The sequence below is a fragment of the Sorex fumeus genome, unplaced genomic scaffold, assembly GCF_029834395.1.
Source record: "Sorex fumeus unplaced genomic scaffold, SorFum_2.1 ptg000122l, whole genome shotgun sequence".
Classification (NCBI taxonomy): domain Eukaryota; kingdom Metazoa; phylum Chordata; class Mammalia; order Eulipotyphla; family Soricidae; genus Sorex; species Sorex fumeus.
In genome coordinates, this window is record NW_026606179.1 from 62030732 (window position 1) to 62051381 (window position 20650).

General features: G+C 66.5%; 2 protein-coding genes across 2 annotated transcripts; one reads left to right on the top strand and one right to left on the bottom strand.

The window, feature by feature from the left end:
- Positions 1–2668: 2668 nt before the first annotated feature.
- Positions 2669–5427, top strand: ADAD2 (adenosine deaminase domain containing 2). Its single transcript, XM_056136145.1, has 10 exons — positions 2669–3086; positions 3304–3444; positions 3557–3604; positions 3698–3823; positions 3911–4061; positions 4140–4307; positions 4392–4597; positions 4687–4930; positions 5087–5207; positions 5323–5427. Exons 1-10 carry the CDS (start codon positions 2669–2671, stop codon positions 5425–5427), a joined length of 1728 nt encoding a protein of 575 aa, XP_055992120.1.
- Positions 5428–8759: 3332 nt separating this feature from the next.
- On the bottom strand, positions 8760–20058 carry KCNG4 (potassium voltage-gated channel modifier subfamily G member 4). Its single transcript, XM_056136146.1, has 6 exons — positions 20022–20058; positions 19912–19972; positions 19450–19540; positions 17645–18514; positions 9903–10607; positions 8760–8816 (listed from the first exon to the last, which is right to left on the bottom strand). The coding sequence occupies exons 1-6, from the start codon at positions 20056–20058 to the stop codon at positions 8760–8762; spliced, it is 1821 nt and encodes a 606-aa protein (XP_055992121.1).
- Positions 20059–20650: the final 592 nt, after the last annotated feature.

Here is a 20650-nt window from a genome sequence, read left to right on the forward strand (position 1 = left end):
GGCCTCTGGGCCGCTCGGGCGCGCCACCTCCCGGGCGGAGAGGGAATGACCGTGGAGGCGGCTCCGTGCGCGGCGGTGTCGAGTTAAGGTGGGTCCAAATCCCACCCCTGCTTAAGCAATTTAAGTAACTTCGTGGGATGGTTGTGGGAGAGAAACCAGTCGAGTTGACAAACGCTAAGCGCCTGTTGCAAACCAGGCGCTGTGTTTGCAGGTCACCCCAACTCAGGGGCCCCCCAGCCTAGGGCCCCCGGGCTGCACACATTGGTGCTTGGGGAACCAGCGGTGCCCGGTATCAAACTGGGATTGGTTCTATGCAAGGCAGGCGCTGTCGTGCTGTATTATCTGTGGCGCTGTATTATCTGTTATCCCCAATTTTTTTTTCTTTTTGGGTCACACCCGGTGATGCACAGGGATCACTCTTGGCTCATGCACTCGGGAATAACTCCTGGCGGTGCTCGGGGGACCATCTGGGATGCTGGAAATCGAACCCGGGTCAGCCACGTGCAAGGCAAACGCCCTACCCACTGTGTTATCTCTCCAGTCCCATATTTTTTTCTTTTTTTAAAGAGACTCACGTTGAAGCAGGCTGGAGCAATAGCACAGCAGTAGGGCGTTTGCCTTGCATGCAGCCGGCCCAGCTGACCCAGGTTTGATTCCTTCGCCCCTCTCGGAGAGCCTGGCAAGCTACTGAGAGTATCTTGCCCGCACAGCAAATCCTAGCAAGCTCCCCGTGATGTATTCGATATGCCAAACACAGTAACAAGTGTCACAGTGGAGGCGTTACTGGGCCCGCTTGAGCAAAATCGATGAACAACAGGAAGACAATGCTACAGTTCTAGGCATTGAAGTATGTATGACACGCCCAGAGATCATTAGATGACTTTTTTTTTTTTTATTGAATCTCCGTGAGATGCAGTTGCAAAGCTTTCCTGTTTGAGTTTCAGGCACACGATGATGGAACACCCATCCCTTGGATGACTTTCACACACTGGCCGCACCATGAACCAGCACACACAAGAAGTGTCTGCTTCCCCACGGCCCCTTCGTATGAGCTCAGGAACCGGGTGCTGAGATGAGGCAAAGCTCCGGAGCAGCCCACCCGCGACTCCAGCACTAACATGACACCACGTGTTCTATTCAGACCACGTGGGTGCGCAAAAGTCGGGTATCAGGTGGAGTGGGTGGACCCCCGCTGTTCCCAGAGGATGGGCTGCTCCAGCACCAGGTGCCACGGGGATGTCAGGGGATGACCTTCCACAAGTGGAGGGAACTCCGTCACCGCGGCTGGGGCGGATGATACACCAGGAACTGCACCGTTTGCAATGTGAGTGAAAATTTTTAGATGATCTCTAAGAACTCAGGGGAACATATGTTAAAAACAACGGGGACCGGTTATTTACATTCATTCCCCATCTGTCACAAATGCCCATGTGCTTAGTGCCTTTTTTTTTTTTTTTTTGCTTTTTGGGTCAAGCCTGGCGATGCACAGGGGTTCCTCCTGGCTCTGCACTCAGGAATTACCCCTGGCGGTGCTCAGGGGACCACATGGGATGCTGGGAATCGAACCCGGGTTGGCTGCGTGCAAGGCAAACGCCCTCCCCGCGGTGCTACTGCTCCGGCCCCAGAGCTTAGTGCTTTCAGGACCCCCAAGCGGGGCAGGGGCTGGCACTGCACCCCGTGGGGCTCTCTGGTGCAGTCGGGGCCCTGGACCTTTCTGGAGGCTCTGCGGCGCAGGTTTCACACTTCCTTCTCCTCTGCATCTGCTGGAGCACTTTCAGAACCCCCAGGGCTTTCCAGCTGCTGCTCCCGTGGACGAGGCCCGGGCGGCTGCGATCCCGGGTGTGTCCTGTGACTCTGGTGTGCGTGCGCCAGGGACGCATCTGGGTCCCCTCGGCAGGTCTCCTCCAGCTGCTCAGACCTTGGCGCCTGCCCCCCTCCGCCCCCAAAGCTAGCCATGGGCTCTCAGGGCTTTCCTGTGCTGTTCCAGACGCCACGCGGTGGACCTGGACCTCGGCCCGAGCAATGCAGGCCAGCGCGCTAACCCACGCGCTACCCGTCCACTCCCAGCTGTGCCTCCTTGAGCCGCTTCAAACTATTTTTTTTTCTTTTTAGGTCACACCTAGCGATGCACAGGGGTCACTCCTGGCGGTGTTCAGGGGACCGTATAGGATGCTGGGCATCGAACCCGGGTCCGCCGCGTGCAAGGCAAACGCCCTACCCGCTGTGGTATCGCTCCAGCCCCCAAACCCCTTCTTAAGGGCGGGGAGGACCAGGCTGCTGCGTTCCCAGGGAAGCCGCAGTGGGCACCTTCCCAGCAGCTGGGCCTCCGTCCCGAGGGGCTGGGACGGGGTGAGACACACTCACGGGTCCCGCGCTGCGCGGAACTGGCCTCCCGGGCCCTGGGAGACACGCCGCTTGCACCACCCCCAAGTCCCGCCCCCGGAAGCGGATGCTCCTCCTCATCCTCCAATCCAGTAGCGAGGGCCGACGCGGCGGGGGAACTGACCCTTCCCATTGGCCGACGGCACGGCCCGCCCGGCTCCGAGGCTTCTCATTGGCTGGCGGTCAGGAAGGTGGGCGTGTCCACACGCGCGGTAGGCGGCCACGTGCTCCGCGCCGAGCTCCCGTCGTGGCGTCGAGCTGGCCGCTGTCCGGCTCCTGCTCGGCCATGGCCTCGGCTGGCAGCGGGCCCCGGAAGCCTCGGCTGGCGGCCTCGCTGCCCGTGAGCCCCCGGCGGCCCCCCGCGGGCCTGGGCCACGGCATCTGGGGGCCCGCGCCCGGCCTGGATGCGGATGACCGGGAGGCCGGCGGGCAGCTGGGCCTGGCGGTGGGGGACAGTTGGTCCCGCATGGGCGCCAGCGTCGGGGACCTGGGTGCAGCCTGGGCGCGGGAAGACATGGGTGGGCAGACGGGGAGGGGCCCGAGGGTCTCCGTGCCGCCCACAGGGTCCGTGGGGGACATCCCGAAGGCGGCCGGACACCTGGGCCTGCAGCTGCAGGACGAGTCCCAGCCGGCCACCAGCTTGTTCGCCCAGTACGCGGCCAGCCTGGGCGTTTCTCTGACGTTCCACGAGGACCAGCTCGCAGGTGAGGTCCCCCCGGCCTCCCGGTGCCATCCGAGCCAGGCAGTGGTCACCGGGCCGGCTGAGCTGCCGCCTCGGGCCGCCCATGGCCCAGGGCTTTCTTGCCAGCCACCGCCAGCCTTGGAAATGGGGTCTGGGAACCGGGGCCAGAGGGGTCTGAGAGGGCCCCCTGCCTGGGGCAGCACCCCGGGGCCATGACAGCGCAGCCCTTCCTTCCCCAGACCCCGGCTTCCCCTTATCCGTGCGCTCGGACCTGGGGGGGGTGGTCTGCCCGGCGGACCTCGGCCACAGCAAGGCGGAGACGGAGCAGCAGGTAGTCCTGTCCAGCGAGGGCTACACGTGCGGACAGTCCGAGAGTCCAGGTAAGGTGGGCAGAGGTGGCCGTGGGGGTTGGAGGAGCCACGGCTACCCCCCTGCCCCCCTGTGTTTCAACTTCCTCAGGCCCAGTGTCCAGCTGCTCCTCCCCTCTCCCAGGGCCCCCGGAGACCCCCAGCAGGCCTCCCCAGCCCGCCCTGAGCATCGGTACGTAGGCGGTGGCTGCCCAGGGCACAGGGTGGGCCCAGCCTAGGGAAGCCCACCCCCCTCACCGCTCCCCGCCCGCCCCCTGGCCTGCAGAGAGCATACTGACCCACGAGCAGCGCTGCGCAGCGGTGGTCAGCGCTGCCTTTGACCGCCTGGTGGCCGCCGCCTCTCCGTACCAGGCCTGCAAGGGGACCGTGGCCGCTGTCATCCTGGAGAGAGGTAGGGTGGTGCCAGCCCCTGTGCATGGGCAGCGGCGGGCAGCCAGGGCCTGGGCCTAGCTCTGCCCACCCTGCCTCTGACTCGCAGAGGTCCCGGGCGCCAGGGCCCACGCCAAGGAGACCTACGAGCTGGTGGCCCTGGGCACGGGTGACGGCAGCTGTAGCGGCTGGCTGGAGTTCTCGGGCCGGCAGCTCCACGACAGCCACGGGCTGGTGGTGGCCCGGCGGGCCCTGCTGAGGTGAGGCGGGCGGGGCCGGGTGAGCCCCCTCCCCCCTCCCCCACGCAGGAGGGTCCCTAGCATCCCCCCGCGTCCCAGGTTCCTGTACCGGCAGCTCCTGCTGGCAGCACACGGGGGCCCCGAGGGGAAGGAGCGGTCAGTGCTGGCCCTGCAGCTGGGGCCCGGGCCCCCCTTCGTCCTCAAGCCACGCATCTTCCTGCACCTCTACACCAGCAACACCCCCCAGGGAGCGGCCCACGACATCTGGTGGGTGGCCTGCCCCTGGGGGGCGGCCGGGCTCAGGTGTGGGGGTCCCTGGGCGCCCCTGACCGCCCTCCCTCCCGCCCCCAGCCTGCCGCACAGCCCCGCCCTGCGCCTGCAGGCCCACGTGCGTGGGGAGCTGCGGCCCGTGTGCTACCTGGCGCCCGCGCTGCGTGACACCCACGTGGGCTGCCTCTCGGCCAGTGACAAGCTGGCCCGCTGGGCGGTGCTGGGCCTGGGCGGCGCCCTGCTGGCCCACTTCCTGCCGCCGATCTATGCCACCAGCCTGGTTCTGGGTGAGGACGACGGGAGGGGAGGGGTGGGGGAGGGCACCGGGCGGGGGGGTAGCGGAGGGGGGAGGTGACCTGGCTCCTGTGCCCTGCAGCCGACCCCTGCCACGACGCCCCCACGCTGGACAGGGCCATCCACAGCCGGCCCTGCCTGGACGGGGCGCTGGGGCCCAGCCTGCCCCCCCCTTACACACGCACCACGCTGCATCTCTTTGCCGGGCCCCCCGTGGCCCCCTCCGAGCCCGTGCCCCCCAGCTGCCAAGGCCTGAGCCTCAACTGGAGCCTGGGGGACCCCGACGTGGAGGTCGTGGACGTGAGCACTGGCCGCGTGAAGGCCAAGTGAGGAGCGGCCCCCTGCCTGCGGAGGGGGGCGGGGGGGGTGTCTGGCCCCTACCTCCCCTGCAGCGCTGTGACTGCCCCCTCCCAAGCCCCCTGGGGGGAGGAGGGCCTGGACACCTGTCCCCGCTCACCCCTGAACCTTTGCTCTCCACTCAGTGGGGCGCTGGGGCCCCCGTCCCGCCTCTGCAAGGCGGCCTTCCTCCACGCCTTCCGCCAGACGGCCCGCGCCCTGGGCAGGCCCCACCTGCTCGCCCTGAAGACCTACGAGGCAGCCAAGGTCTGTGCCTGCCAGCACCCACTCCCCGCTGCGAGCTCCCGCCCTGCACCCACTCCCCCCTACACCTCCCCCCCCCCCCCCCCCCGCGCCCTCTCCAGCCCTGCCTCTGCCCTAGGAGGGGCCCTACCAGGAGGCTCGCCGGCAGCTGTCTCTCCTGCTGGACCAGCAGGGCCTGGGCTCCTGGATGCCGAAGCCACTGGTGGGCAAATTCAGGAACTGACGAGGAGGAGCCCGGGGGACCGGGGGGGCGGGCAGGGGCGGGCAGGGGCGCCTCTGAGGCCGCTTCAATAAAGCAGCTTTTCTGGCGCTTCTGTGTCGGCTTTGGAGGGTCAGAGGCAGCTCGGGGAGGGGCCGGGGATTGGACCCGGGCGGCAGCGTGCCAGGCCTTGGGTCCCACGCGCTCTCTGGCTGGCAGGGACAGCTGGTGTGGCGGGCGCCGCGCTCTCTAGCTGACAACGACAGCCGCGTGTTCACTGCTCCGTGGGTTCCCCATACCCCCCCCCCCTAACCTTTTATTAAGTAAAAGTTCCTCAGACCAGCTTTGAAATACTCGTTTCTCTGGGTGGTATTTTCCAGGGATGCTGAGGATCTTTAAAACGCAGAAGGCTGCTAATTAGCCCATTTGTTAACCGCTGTTTCCCCCAGAGATCACTGAAGTTGATTGACCCTGTGTACTGCACGCAGACTCGGGTCTGGGCCAGGAAGGCACCAGCACGCCCAGCTGCAGTTTTGTGCAACGAGCCTGTTGGCGCACATTAGTCACATAATCACTGGGTAAACATGTTGCTGAAGGCGGCACTACTGCCCGGAGGCCCGCTAAACCCCGGGCCTCCCACCCCGGGCCCCCCACCCAGGGGCCCAGCCCAGGCCACCGAGTCAGCGATACGTGGGTGCTGTTCACTGCTGTGCCAACTCGGCCTTTGCAGCCCTGGACTCGGCTAAAGCCGCTGCCTCCAGGCCGCCCTCCCATCCCTCCACAGCCCCTCCTACAGCCCCCAGCCCCGGGGAGCCCTGTGCACCCCCCGTGTGCTTTCACCGGAGCAGAAGCTCAGTGGAGCCAGAGAGAGCTCCAGGGAAGGGCAGGCGCTTGCTCTGCGCGCGGCCCTCCAGGCTCGGCCATGGGACCCTGAGCACGGCGCCGGGAGGAGGGAGCCTTGAGCACCGCCCAATCAGAAGCGTGGGTTTGACTCCTCCCCTTCCCACACCTCAGTTTCCCCGCAGGGCTCAGGGCCAGGGTGGAGGCAGGCCATCTGTCGGCCGGGCTGACCCCTGGCATGTCCAGGGCACCACATCGCCCAAGACCCCAGTGTCCAACCCAGCACTGCCAGGACTGACCCCGAGCGCCGGCATGGCGGGGGTGAACTCTGATGGGCAGACAAGCCCCACGAGCTCCAGCCCCGTCCCTAGAGAAGTCCATGTTCACCTCCCTTTTGTGAGACCCCCAAACAGTCTGGGGGTGGTCAGGGCCTGTGTAGGGGCTTCTTCTAAAAGGGTAAGAAGGAGAAACAGGGACTGAACCATCAGGATGTTCCCTGGACCCCCTGCCTCAGTTTCTTTGGTCTGTAAAATGGGGTCTCAGCCCCCTCCTGAGAAAGGGCCACGTGGACCCTGGAGGTCTGAGAGCGGCAGGTGGGGCAGGGCGGCCAGCGCTGTCAGACACCCTCATGGTCCAGAAGCCCAGCAGTGCCCAGGACCCCTTAGAGCCCACCAGAACCCCCTCCCAGGCTGGGTCCTGGCAGCCCAGGGCTCCGGCAGCAGTGGGCTTGGCGGAGGGTGTGAAGGTGGCGCTTGTTCAGGGGTCGACAGTCCGGGGAGGCGGCAGGAAGCTGCAGAGCCTGAGCTTACTCAGAGCGCCTGGACTAGGCCACACCCGAGCTCCATCCGGGTCTCAGTCCCGAGAGTGGGCTGGTCTCCCCGTCCGGAGGGTTCCTCGCACTCGGGGCTGATGCATTCCTGATGGAAGGTGGAAGGTTCTAGGAAGTACTAGAGGGCACCTGATGGGCCTGTGATGGGGCCGGGGGTGAGAGCAAAGGGCACTTGCGCTAGAAACTCAGGACACCTTTCCGTCCCCACCTAGCCCCGGGCCCTGTCCCCCTCCTCACCCCCACACTGTCTGCTGGGAGCCCCCTCCCAACACCGATTGCCTGCACGAGGCCGCTGACCTTGGGCCCGGCTTCTGGTGACCCCACAGGCCTGGACACAAGGTACTGGGCCTCAGACACCAGCACCCGCAGCCCGAGCCCCTGGGGGGGTTGCCCCAGCTGCCGTCCTGTGACTGTCGCCCCCTTCCGAGCCCCACTGGGCGTTCTCCCTGCACCCAGGCCCACGGCCCTGCTGCCCTGTGCCCTCCTGTCACTGGCGAGGGACAGAGATGCTGCCCCGAAGCCCGCACGGCCCCCAAGTGCTCCGTGAGTGACCTCTGATCCCCGCCAACCCCTGCCCAGGGGACCCTCCCCCACCTCCTCCCCCTGCCCCTTGGCAGGACCTACCCCCCCCCAACACCAGGGAAGCCACAAGGTCACTTAAAACTGTTTAATGTGGGGGCCAGAGCGATAGCACAGCGGGGAGGGCATTTGCCTTGCACATGGCTGACCCGGGTTTGATCCCCAACATCCCATATGGTCCCCCGAGCACCGCCAGGAGAAAGTCCTGAGGGCAGAGCCAGGAGTAACCCCTGAGCACTGTCGGGTGTGACCCAAACCCACCCATCACAGCCAAAATAATACCTTCCATGGGTTACAGGGGGGCCCCCGAAGCTTCGCTGAGCCCCAGGGCGGCACGAGCCTTTGGAAGCAGCAGCAGCGGTGGTGAATCTCAGCTCAGGGACCCCACACTGCCCAAGCCGGTCCCTTGAGGCCACCGTCCCCTCTGCTTTGTCCCCTTGCAGGGAAGGTGGCTTTGGAGGGTTACACTTCCGGCTCTCCACACTTCACCAGGCAGGGCTCAGCCTGCTGCCCCCGGAGGGCGGGGCAATGGACAGGCCATCCTGGCTCAGTTGTCCCCGATGCTATGACTGTCATCTTGGGCCCCTCCTGGGCCTGCGTCCGCTGCTGTTCAAGGAGGGCACAGAGGGGCTCGCCCTCCTCACAGCTGCCCAGCCTGTTGGTGAGGGGACGAACTCCACGCCTCACGGGCATCCGCAGCCCCCAGCTCCGTGGCTCTGTATCCGAGCAAGCTGGGGGCCTCTGTCCCCAGCGGGGTGCTCTTCCCTGGCGCAGTGGAGACGCCCCCGCCAAGCTGCAGGTGCCGGGCCTGGACCTGGCTCACCTGGGCCTGGCCACCTTCCCGGGTGGGGGCGTCCTTGAGAAATGGGTTAGGCTACTGGGCACCTCCCTATGCCATGCCCAGGGGCGCTGGGCCTTTTCAAAGCAGAGAGGGGTCTGGAGGTCTGCAGAGGCCCCGCCCAGGCCCCCCCAAACCCCCTCAGACTGTCTTCTTGAGCTGCCTGGAGGTTTCCGAGCACTGAAACTTGATGGTCTCAGAGTGTCGCCAGAGAGTCTCTGGGTTGAGTCCAGGTGACCCTGAGTTGGAGAATCCCCGCGCGTCCCCACGTCACTTCCGGGGAGCACGTTTCCCTGAAGGCTCATTCAAGGGCTTCCCCTGGGCCCCCTTAGGGCCAAGACGGTGGGGAAACCGCCCATGGGGTTTCAGCCAATGGGAACGCAGAGGTCGCCTAGCAACCAGTGAGTCACCGCCACGGGAGCCAATCAGCATGCGGGAAGGAGGCGGAGCTCATGCAGTTTAGACCTATCGCTGGGGCCCAGCCGGGAGCCGCCCCCGCTGAGTGGGGGAGGGGGGACAGGTGAGGCCCCCAGGGGTGCTGGGCCCCGGCCGCGGGAAAGTGCTGCATCAGCAAAGAGGCTCTCACGGGCCCCGAGGTGCCCCAGCAGGCCGAGGACCGACAGGTCGGTACCGGGTCACGGCTGAGGTTTCTGGGGGAGCAGCTGCATTTGGAGGGGGGGCCGGGGACAGTGAGTGAGCTCAGAGAAGGGGCTCTGGGGGCAGGAAGCCCACCCTAGGGTGCAGCTGGAGGAAAGAGTGGACGCCTGGGGTCGGCTGAGCGGTGAGCGCCTCTGCCCAGAGGCCGAAAGACCCCGCAGAACGGCTCACGTGGGCGGGGAGCATCGCGGGTCCAGGAGCATCTCCGGTCCAGGAGGGTCCGGCCCCCTGTGGTCTGGGCCTCGGGGCCCTCCCAGCACCTGGGGTCCCCCCCCCCTGCGCCCAGGCCTGCACCAGTGCTGGGCCCTCCCAGCGCCTGGGGTCCCCCGTGCACGCAGGCCTGCATCCCCGCGGGGCCCTTCCCCACTTGGGCTTCCCCCCTGCACTCAGGCCCTTCCCCGCTTGGGGTCCCTCTGTGCACGCAGGCCTGCACCCGTTGCCGGGCCCTTCCCCGCCTGGGGTCCTCTCCTGTGCACAGGCCTGCACCCCCATCTGGGCCCTCCCAGCGCCTGGGGTCCCCCTTGCACGCCGCCGGCCCTTCCCTGCCTGGGGTCCCCCCCTGCGCACAGGCCCGCATCCTGCTGGTCCTTCCCAGCGCCTGGGGTCCCCCCTGCACCCCTGGCCGGGCCCTTCCCCGGGCAGGGCAGGGCAGGGCAGGGCAGGGCGGGCTAGTTCCCGGCGGCGGGCGAGGCGGGTCCGGATCCGGGTCCGGGTGCGGGTGCGGGCGCGGGCGCGGGTGCGGGTGCGGGTCCGGGCGCGGGGCGCGGGCGCGGCCCGCTCGCGCTCAGCGGCCGACTGCAGGTGGCGCAGCCGCGCCTGCAGCTGCTCCTGCTCCCGCTTGAGCTCCAGGTAGGAGTGGGAGAAGGTGTGGAAGATGGAGGTGGCGGGGAAGGCCATGATGAGGATGCCGCTGAGGATGCTGCTCAGCGCCACGACCTGGCCCGGCACGCTGCGCGGCACCATGTCGCCGTAGCCCACCGTGGTCATGGAGATGACGGCCCACCAGTAGGCCGCGGGGATGCTGGTGAACTCCAGCGCGCGGCCGGACTCGCGCTCGGCCACGTACACGAGCGGCGAGAAGAGCGTGACGGCCACGCACAGGAAGAGCAGCAGCAGCCCGAGCTCGCGCGCGCAGCGCCGCACCGTCAGCCCGAGCGTCCGCAGCCCCAGCGAGTGGCGCGCCAGGCGCATCACGTAGAGGACGCGCAGCGCGCGCAGGACCCGCAGCGCCAGCCCCACGCGCTCCAGCGCCAGCCCCGCGCCCGCCGCGCGCTCCGCGGGCACCGCCAGCGCCGCGTAGTAGGGCGAGATGGCCAGGATGTCGATGACGTTCAGCGGGCGCTGGAAGAACCGGCACTTGTCGCGCGCCTGCACAAAGCGCAGGCAGAACTCCAGCGAGAACCAGGCCACGCACACCGTCTCCACGACGAAGAGGGAGTAGCACTTGCGGGAGCACTCGCCCTGCAAGGGAGCCACAGCGCCGGGCGTCACTGGGGGGGGGCGGTGGGCCCCAGCGACCCGCGTGCCAACGGCCTCCGCAGGGCACGCTGGTCTCTGGCGTCTGTGCGTCCCCTGTCGTCCCCTGACTGCCCCTCCCACTGGGCCCGTCTATCCACTGTTCACCCGTGCACCCACCCACCCATCTAGCCATCCATCCACGAGCCACCACCCTCCCATCCACCCACTCACCCACCCTACCCACCCATCTATCCATCCACCAGCCACCACCCTCCCACCCACCCACTCACCCGCCCACCCATCCATCTATCCATCCATCTATCCATTCATCCACCAGCCACCCATCCCTCCACCACCCACCCACCCTCCCATCCACCCACCCACCCATCTATCCATCCACCAGCCACCACCCTCCCATCCACCCACTCACCCTCCCATCCATCCACCCATCCCTCCACCACACACCCACCCACCCTCCCATCCATCCACCCACCCATCCCTCTGTCCACTCCCCGCCATCCATCCAGTTCTCTACCCAATCTTTGATTCACTAGGTAGGGGGGTTGCCTTGAAAACCCCCCCATCCAGGCCGGGGCCCCAAGATTCTGATTTAACTGATTGCTAAACTTGAGGCCAAGACCTGGAATTCTCCAGAACCCAGTCAGTTAATTCCAACAGGGGGCTGACAGCCTGACTCTGACCACTGCACGGCGGGGTGTCCGTGTCTGAATCTGTGCCCTGACGGTCTCCACACGTTTCTGCGCACGGAGCACAGTGAGACATGCATGCGTGTGCGTGGCAGCCGAGCGGACAAGGGCCGAGCCAGTCGCTGCGTGAAGAGCAAGGTGCGGACACTGTGGTTTTCTTTGCATTTAGGTGCTCTGAAGTAGAAAAATAAATTACTTCTGGTGGCCGGGCTCCAGATCACAAGGTCCTTTCTGCCTGGCCGCTGCAGCCGGGAAAGCCTGTCCACACTCATCTCTCTGCTGCCGGGGCCCAGCCGTTCCCCCCACCGCTACTCTCTGGCTCCCACAGAGTGGGGGGGGGGTTGCTGAGGAGGAGGGCCACGGCCAAGCCCAGACCCCACTGGCCTGCTGTTCCTTGGCCTCCCTCCAGGGCTTGTAACAAGTGGCTGGAGGACAAGACCCCTGTGCCAGGGAGCGGGTGCTGCCCCCTGCAGGCAGGAGCTGCACAGAACGTCTGGGGCCTCGGCTGCAACGGGCCCTCGCCTCCCCTCCGGGCTTTGGCAGGGCACGGAGGACAGTGTCCCAGAACTCAGGACTCCGGGCTGCTTCGGCGCCTGGAGGGCGCAGGACAGTGGGAGCTGAACTCTCCAGCCCCGCAAGTCTGAGCAGGGCCGGGGTCAGCACCCCTCTCTGTCCTCTCTGTGTCCCGGCAGCATTTCTCAAAGCGGATCAAGACCCCCTTCCCCAGGCCTCCGGCTGGGAACTGCCAAGGATTCTTGCACTTTGGGCCCCAGATCAGAGCCCTGGAGTGGGGCCTGGGAACCGGCATCCTGGGAGATCCTCAATGGGGCCCGGGGGCTTTCCTGACCCCAGGCCACCTTCCCCTTCCCGTTCTGGGACTCTGTGCCTCTGGCAGTCTGGGGGAACCTTTCCAAGCCGTGACTCAAGGCTTCAGAAGGTGACTGGGGACGGGAAGGCTGTCGGCCCCCCCCCCATGCTTGGCCATTCAGAGCATGTCCTGCACTCCGGCAGCCAGGCCGCCAGGCACATCGTCCACTGCAGCAGCCCTGCGGCCACCCCCCCTCCGCACTGCTGCTCAGCACCCCTATCCCCCACCCCCACCCCCACCCCCGCGCTAGCCATCTGGGGTCCCAGAGAACTTCTGGGACACACAGAGAAGAGAGTGCCCAGAGCCACCGGCGCTAAGAAACAGCGGAGAGGAAGGGAGAGGGAAGAACTGCTCCCCGGGAGGGCTGCAGGCGCCTTCCGCAGGCAGGGGAGCAGCTCCTCCTGCTTTGTGCAGAATGTTCTGGATCCCAGGCTGGGGAGGTCCAGGACCCTGCGCCCGCTGGGTACTGAGCAAACTGGGTGGGTGGGTCGCGCTCCCAGCCAGCCTGTCCTGGGAGGGGTGCGTGTAGGCAGCCTCGCACCCGGAAGCATGAGTCAGCCTGGGACCCCCACATGGACCGTGGAGCCCAGAGGTCTGCCCAGGGTGGCCCACCCACCCGAAGTATGCCGGCGTTCAGGGGCAGGCAAAGCCCCTTGGTGGCGAACCAGGAAAGGGGGCTTCCTGGAGGGCAAAGGGGGAGCTCTCTGGAGTGGGGGTGTCTGTCTCAAGCAGGGCTGTGGGTCGCGGGGGACCCACTCACCAAGCGGGACAGGCTGGCGTGGGGACGTGAGCCACAGGCCGGGGCCCAGCCAACGGGGCTGAGGGTGACCCGGGGAAGGGTGTCGGGGAGGCCCGGAGCGCAGAGCCCGGCGCTCCTCGCTGTGCTGAGTCACGGCGCTGGGGAGCGCATTACATTATTCTGCGGATGTTGTAAATGCCCAAAATTTTCCATCATGAAAAGCTTAAAAAAAAAAAAAAACCACCCAGCCCAAGTCAGAAATCAGGGCCACCGCACACCGGCCGGAACAGGCAAGATGCAAAGGCACCGGTGCAGGCACGGGTGCGGGACCCCAGATCGCAGCCCGGGAAGGGGGCACGGGACCACGCGCCCCTCAGGAACTGGCCCGGGCTCTGTGACTGCACCCGTCACGACCAGAGCCACAGCAGTGCGGACCCCCTGCCCACAGCGCGATGCGGCCATGCGAGGGAATCACGTTTGGAGAGACGGGGGGGGGGGGGGGGGGGGGAGCACCGCACTCCAGGACATACTACAGCACACGCTACACTACACGCTATCACACATGCTCCAGTCCACGCTGAAACACGTGCTGCAGCAGAGCCACAGTCCACGCTTGCACACCCGCAACAAGGCTCCAGGGACACCCCAACACATGGGCGCTGTCACACTCAGCCCGTGACCTGAGGAGCCCCTGGGAAGGGGGGCAGGGAAAGGCCGTGCCTGGCGGGGACCTGGGGCTGGGGGCCCTTGCTAGGGGCTGCCCGGGAGTGGGGCGACCTTCTCTGGGGGGGTGACTCTCTTTGGGGGCCGTGGTCCCCAGCTGTACCCGCAGCCCGTGGGCACAGTGGACAGGATGGCCACGAAATGAGGGTCGTGGTGCGTGGGAAGGAGGCGGAGGGGAGCCCAGGGCCCCCCTTCCACCGCCACCTGGTGACTTCGGGGTCAGAGGGTGGCGCTCTGGGGGAACCCTCAACTGCTGCTACCCTGAGGCTGTGACTTGGTGGTTCCCACAGCCCGTGTCCTGGCGCCCCCTGCAGGCAGGACGGTGCGGGTGCCCGCAAGGTCCTGGGATCCTAGCAGCAGGGCGGGTGCTGAGAGCTGATTCTGTGGCCCGTCGGGCTCCAAGAAGGTGCTGGCGTGTCACCCAGCAGTGACGGGCAGCGGGGAGGATGAGGCTGGAAGCGGTGGCCTGAGTGAGCGTGCAGGAGGGGACGCGGGCGCGTGCCCCGGACCTGGGCTCTGCCTCTACACCCACAAAGCCTCAAGGGCTCTCATGGCTGTCTGCTCGGGGGGACTCTTGGGGGGGCTGGAGGTCACTCTGGCTGGATCCTGGCGCCCATCCTGCCCAGTGCGTTCAGGCAGCTCCCTCCACTGAGCCCAGCCCCAAGGAAAGGCCGCAGGGACAGCAGCCCACGGTCAGAGGGAGGAACTGGGCTCACGGGGGACGGGCCGCTCCCCAGACCTGGCAGAGGGGACCGCACACGCGGGAGGGTCTCGAGAGCCCTGCCTACTGCCCCCCGCTCAGGAGGGGACTCACTCAGGCCTGCGGGACTCTACCTTCTGCAGGGGCCCAGTCTGGGAAACACTTCCTGGGGCCAGGGTGGGTGAGCTCGGGGTGACCCAGGTCACCTGATCTCAGCTGTGTCGTGGGTAACTCGGGTGCCGTGCCCACACCCCATGCCTGTCAAATGCAGCCTCATGAGGAGGGCTAGTGGGCGTGAGCCCCCGAGAAATCCAGCAAAGTCTGGAAGCTTCTGGAAGCTTCTTCCAGAGCTGCAGTCATTGACTGGGCCCTTTCCATACCCCCCACCTCTCCCTCCTTCTTTTCGGGCACAGAGCCGCAGACCCCCTGACCCTCAGCCCCCACCTCAGCGGGGACTGATGGAGAAATTCAGGCCTCCCGCAGCCCCCTGGGGTGGGTGCTTATCCATCCAAGGCGGGTGCCAGGGCCCAGGGGTGCCCCTCTCCACGGCAGCCCCCGGTCCCTGCAGCCACCGGGCCGCACTGCCATCGGGGCCACTGGGGATGGGGCCAAAGGCACTGACCCCGGGAGAAGGGGTGGCCAGGGCACAGGGGTGCTGGGTGGGGGTGCTGTTCCCCCCAAAAACCTCATGTGTGGGCTTCCAGAGCACCCCGAGGCCAAGCCCGGGCCCGTGGTCTCCATAACTCCCAGGGCGTTGGGCTTGGAAAAGGCCACGTCCCCACAAGCTACTGCTGGGTCCCCAGAGACCCCCAGGGGAACAGGCTGTGGCTTCCTGGGCCTGCCTGCCCGGCCATGGGCTAAGGGACACAGGCCCCTCTCCTTTCTCCCAGGCTTTTTTTTTTTCTTTTTCTTTTATTTTTCTTTCTGGGTCACACCTGGCAATGCACAGGAGTTGCTCCTGGCTCTGCACTCAGGAGTTACTCCTGGCAGTGCTCAGGGGACCATATGAGATGCTGGGAATCGAACCCGGGTCGGCTTCGTGAAAGACAAACGCCCTAACTGCTGTGCTATCTCTCCAGTCCCTCTCCCAGGCTTTTTACCTCAGTCTCACACATAAATATTCCTATGAAAGGCAGACTCTCACATCACATGATTTTGTGCTAAAGAATAAATAAATTTAAAAAAAGCCTGAGTCCTGCATAAACTGTCCCTAAAGGTTGCAAATTAAAGAGTGAAATCTGAAATAAATTAAGAGAGAGATGCCGGCCCTGGAGCGTTGTCCTCTGCGGGGGAAATGCTGGTTTGGAGATCCAAATGTTTTGCTCAATTTGCTCCATGACAAAACATTTACAGGCCAGACAAGGTCTGTTTTATGCACAGATGCTCATTTTATTTGGAGGCCACACCTGGCGGTGCTTGGGCCCCCTCGGTGCTCTGCACTCGGAACGCGGTTCCTGCAGTGCTCAGGGGAGCATGCAGTGCCAGGAATCGGACCAAGACCTCTTGGAGACGGATCCCACACTCAGGTCTTGGGCCGAGCCCTCTGGCCCACAAGTACTTCCTAACACCCCCTCTGCGAGGGGCAATGAGGGCTTTTTTCTCAGGATCTTTTTTTTTTTAAGAGGGCGGGTGTTGGGGCGCACCCGGCAGTGCTCAGGGATGACTCCTGTCACTACACTCTTTTGGAATCACTCCTGGCAGAGCTTAGCATCACAAGGGGAGCCGAGGATCGAACCCAGGCCGGCTGCGTGCAAGGCAAGTGCTCTACCTTGTTCCTACCACCTGGCCCAGGATATTTTTGGGGGGTGGCATTTGGGCCATGCCCAGCGATATGTGCAGCTACTCCCAGCTCTGTGCTCAGGGCTCACTCCAGGCAGTGCTTGGGGGCATGGAACCAGGGTCGGAGGCTTGCGAGGCAAGTGTGTGGCCCCTGCCCTGGCTCTCAGCCCCCGGAAGGGACAGAGGCAGGCGCCAAGGCACACGCAGGCACTCGGCCCCCTCCCTCCCCCAGCATGAATCAGCTGGGGGCGGGGAGTGGCCACAGGCACAGGGACACTCAGCACGAAGGGCCTCGTCACCTGCTCTGTCACCACCCGGTGATGCGGCACATTCTTATCACTCATCACTGTCGGGCCCCCTGACGGGCCTGGGGTCTCCCCCAAAGCTCACAGAGCTTCTGCTCTTAGGGCGCCACTCACCTGCGACTGCGCCAGTCCTGAGCCCGCAGAGGCTCACGCATGCGGCAACCCGCAGGGAAACTGAGGCCCAAGCACCTCTGCTCTGTAGCTTGGGGGAAGCCCAGTGCCTTGTGCCTCAGTTTCTCTAACTGAAATAGTAAAACTGGGAGATGCACCGGGTGAGGCTGACTCTGCCCTAGCGCCCCACCCCCCAGTAAAAATGAGGAGGGGGACGGGGGAGAAGGGAGAACAAAGGACAAGGCAAAGGAGCAGGAGAGAGAGAAAAGGAGAAAGAGGATGAAGAGGAGGCAAAAGAGGAAGAGGAAGAGTAGGTGGAGGAGGAGGAGGAGGAAAAGGAGGAAGAGGAAGTGGTGGTGGTGGTGGAGGAGGAGGAGGAGGAGGAGGAGGAGGAGGAGGAGGAGGAAAAGGAGGAAGAGGAAGTGGTGATGGTGGAGGAGAAGGAGGAGGAGGAGGAGGAGGAGGAGATGGAGGAGGAGGAGGAGGAGGAGGAGGAGGAAGAGGAGGAGGAACAGCAGCAGGAGGAGGAGCGGTGGGGGCAGGGAGGAGATGCGGGTACAGGACCCGGCTGGGGACTCGGGGACTGGCACTGAGGTTGCCTGGCACGTGTCCTTCCCACACACAGTGGAGGAAACCAAGGCTCAGAGAGGCTGTCTGCCCATGGTCAGTGATGGGGAGAGGGGGGTGTGCCTGCAGGACCCCGGGAGCTGAGTGCCCCTGGCACTGCCCAGGCTCTCCCGAGGGCCGGGGTGGCCCGTGGCTCTCAGGGGTCCCCCGTTTTGCCTGAGGACTGGGCCGGCCCGCGGCTCTCAAGGGTCACCCGCTTCTCCCGAGGGACCGGCTGGCCCATGGCTCTCAAGGGTCACCCTCCTCTCCCCAGGGCCGAGGTGGCCCGCGTCTCTCAGGGGTCACCCGCTTCTCCCAAGGGCAGAACCAGCCCGAGCTCTCAGGAGTCACCCGCCTCTCCCCAGGGCCTGCCTGGCCCGGGCTCTCAGGGGCTCCTCCAACCCAAGGTACACACTGAGGAGGGCAGGCCAGGCGGTGGGCATCCCGGGCAGCGCGGCCTGGCGGGGAAAGAGACGTGCAGGCGGGGGCGGCGGCCACTCACCTTGTCCTCCTCGGCCCGCAGGTCGGGCATGGTGCTGACGCACAGGCTGACGGCCGTGGTGGCCACGAAGAGGACGGACAGGCACGCGAAGACCTTCCCGGGCAGGCCGGACTGCGGGTTCTCCACCATCTCCCGCAGGCGGCTCATGCAGCGGCCCCAGCGCGAGGGGGGCGCGGGGGTCCCGCCGGGCTCCGTCCGGCCCCGCAGCGCGTCGGCGCGCCCCAGCTCGGCCAGCTCGTCCAGCTTGGCGCGCAGGCGGCGCCGGCAGCAGCCGTCCAGGAGCGCGGGCTCCAGGCCCCAGTAGGCCAGCTCGTCGCGCAGGGACAGCGCGCACGCGTCCTGCAGCAGGGCCAGCCGGCCGGCCGCCAGGAAGCTGACCACCATCCCGAAGGCGCGGGGGCTGCGGTCGAAGAAGAACTCGCCGGTGCGCTCGTCGAAGTCGTCGCAGAGGCGCGCGCGCTCGGCCGGGCTGCGGCAGCCGCGGAGCCGGGCCAGGCGGCAGCGCGGGGCGGCGTCCAGCGCGCTCCAGGGCAGCAGGTAGCGGCGGCCGCCCACGTTGACCAGCAGCTCCTCCCGCGGGTCGGCCCGGGCGTCGGGGCCGCTCACGCGCCGCGCGCGCCCGTAGTAGCGGCCCTTGGCGGGCGGGTCCGGGGCGCGCGGGGACGGCGCGCGGGGCGGGCTGCGGGGCGCGGGGCGCGGGGCCCCGGCTCCGGCTCCGGCTCCGTCTCCGGGGGGCGCCGGCATGGCCCGAGAGGGGACCCCACGCTCTCCGGCTCCCGTCCGGCCCCCCGCGTGCCTGGACTCATCGGAGCCGCGGGACGCGGGACCCCCGCCGGCGGCCGTCAGGGCTCCAGGGCGCAGCGCGACCCCCTAGGAGAGAATCACACGGTGGCACCGGCGGCCGAGGGGGTCGGCCCAGAGCCGGTCAGCCCCTGCGTCCTCCCCACCTAGAGGCCCGGGGGTCCCCGCTGGACACTGCCCAGGGTGTGGGGGGACGCCCAGGGTGACATGCACCCACACACAGCAACTATGTATCGGGGATGTTTCTGGGCGCTTCCTGCGTGCCTCTGATGAACTACTCCACAATTCCAGGAGGCAGGCCAGCCATCGCCATGACACAGCGGGGAAACTGAGGCACGGCCAGGTCAAAGACCTGCCTGGACTCAGCAAGCGCCTGGCCTGGGGGAACTCCGGGGCGGCCAGTTATGTGAGTGGGGGAGAGTGGCCTTGTCTCCTGTCTGGAGAGGGCCCCCACTGTCTCTCCTCCCTCCTGCCTGCTTTTCTCTGGGGGGGGGGTAGCAGGGCAGCGCTGCTCTGCGTTCACAGGACACTCGCTTCAGCCCTTGCTCCTGTGTGACCTTGAGCCAGTTACTCCCCGTCTCTGGGCCTGGACCACGTGATGATCTGCAGCGTGCAGGGGCTTCTCCTGCAGCTTCTGTTCTGAAACTCGCCGGTTTAGACCCGGGCTTCCTAATAAGTCGGGCTCTTCTGGACTTACACTAGGGCTTTGGATTCCGCCCGTGCAATCAATTAAAAAGCACAAACAAACAAACCAACAAAACAAACCCATCTCTCTCTTTTCCCTGCCAACCTCCCCGCCCCCCACTCCACGCTCCCGGCCTGGTTCCCAGAGCACTCATAACCTCGCCCTCCACGATCTCTCCAGCCAGGAGGAAAACCCGGCACCGAGGAGAAATAAAAGTTCGCCTGAGTCTGGAGCGAGCCGGACTCCAGCGGGCAGAGACGGAGGAGCGTGTCAGCCGGCGACCCCTTCGCTCCCACTCTACACGCCGGGCTCCACTCACCGGATAACTTTGTCCACGGCAGAGGTCCAGGCCAGCGGCCTGCAGAGAGGAGGACAGCCTGCAAGCCGCCGCCCTGCCCACGCCGCCCCCTCTGCCGGGTGCAGATCCCGCGGCCTGAGAGCCAAAGCGCCTTGTCCAGGTGGGTCTGGGGCTCGGCGGGCTCAGGCTGCCGACAGCCCTGCCTGGCGTCCCGCAGGAAGCCTCCCTCTGCAACCTGCTGTCGGCCTCCCCAGCCCCCCAGCCTGCTCCCCCCAAACAGCGCCCGACTGGAGCAGGGTCCGAGCTCCCCACGGCTGCAGTGCTCCTAACTTCCTCCCCAAGTTGAACTCACCCGTCTGACTCAGGGCACCCCCTGCAGCTGTGTCTGAGCGAGGCAGCGGCGTCCCGGGCGGCCTGGGAGGAGACGGGTTTGCAGAGAGCTGAGCAGGGGGAGGTCCCCTGCTCTCGGTGTCACCTCCCCACCTTCCTTCACTCGTCTCCGCCGCGCCCCAAGTCCCTTCACTCTGCAGCGCTTCCCCCAGGGCTGCAGGGCAGCCCCGGGGGAGCGGGGTGGGGCTCTTAAGAGGACCCACCTTTCTCCCCGGACAGGGGAGGGTCTGCCGGGGCCATGCCCTAGCCAGCCGGACAGCTGTCCTGCGGCAGCCACCAGCCAGGGCTCTGCGCCGAGTCCCCGGGGACGGCCGGTGTGGTCCTGCCAGGGCGGGGGAGGGGCGGGCTTAGGCATAATCTTTCCATCAGCCAGACTGCAGGCGGGAGCAGCCGCGGCGGCAGCAGCAGCTCTGCCCCGGGCAGCGCACGGCCCCCTCCGAGGCCGAGGCCGAGACCGAGGCCGGGACAGGCGGCTCCTGCTGGGCTCCCCGCCGGGCCGGGAGCGCCTCTGGGTCCTGCACCCAGGGGGCCGCTGGGCCGGGCGGAGTCCCTGGAGCTGCCCAGGTGGAGCGGCCGGAGGAAGAGCTGGAGCAGCTTGGAGCCGACCCGGGCTCCAGACAGATGCTGACGGAGGAGAAGCCCGTCTTGAGCCAGGAGGACATCCTGGAGGCGGCAGCTGGGATTGCCGTGTTCCCCCCCCCCCCCCCCCCCCCCCGATCCCTGGTTGAGGGTCAGGGCAGGCGACTGAGTGCCTCTGAGCCTCAGTTTCCTTGTTTGTGAAATCTGGGAGAAGCCAGGGAGCCGGCAGGCCCCTTCCACGGGGCGGCCCTCG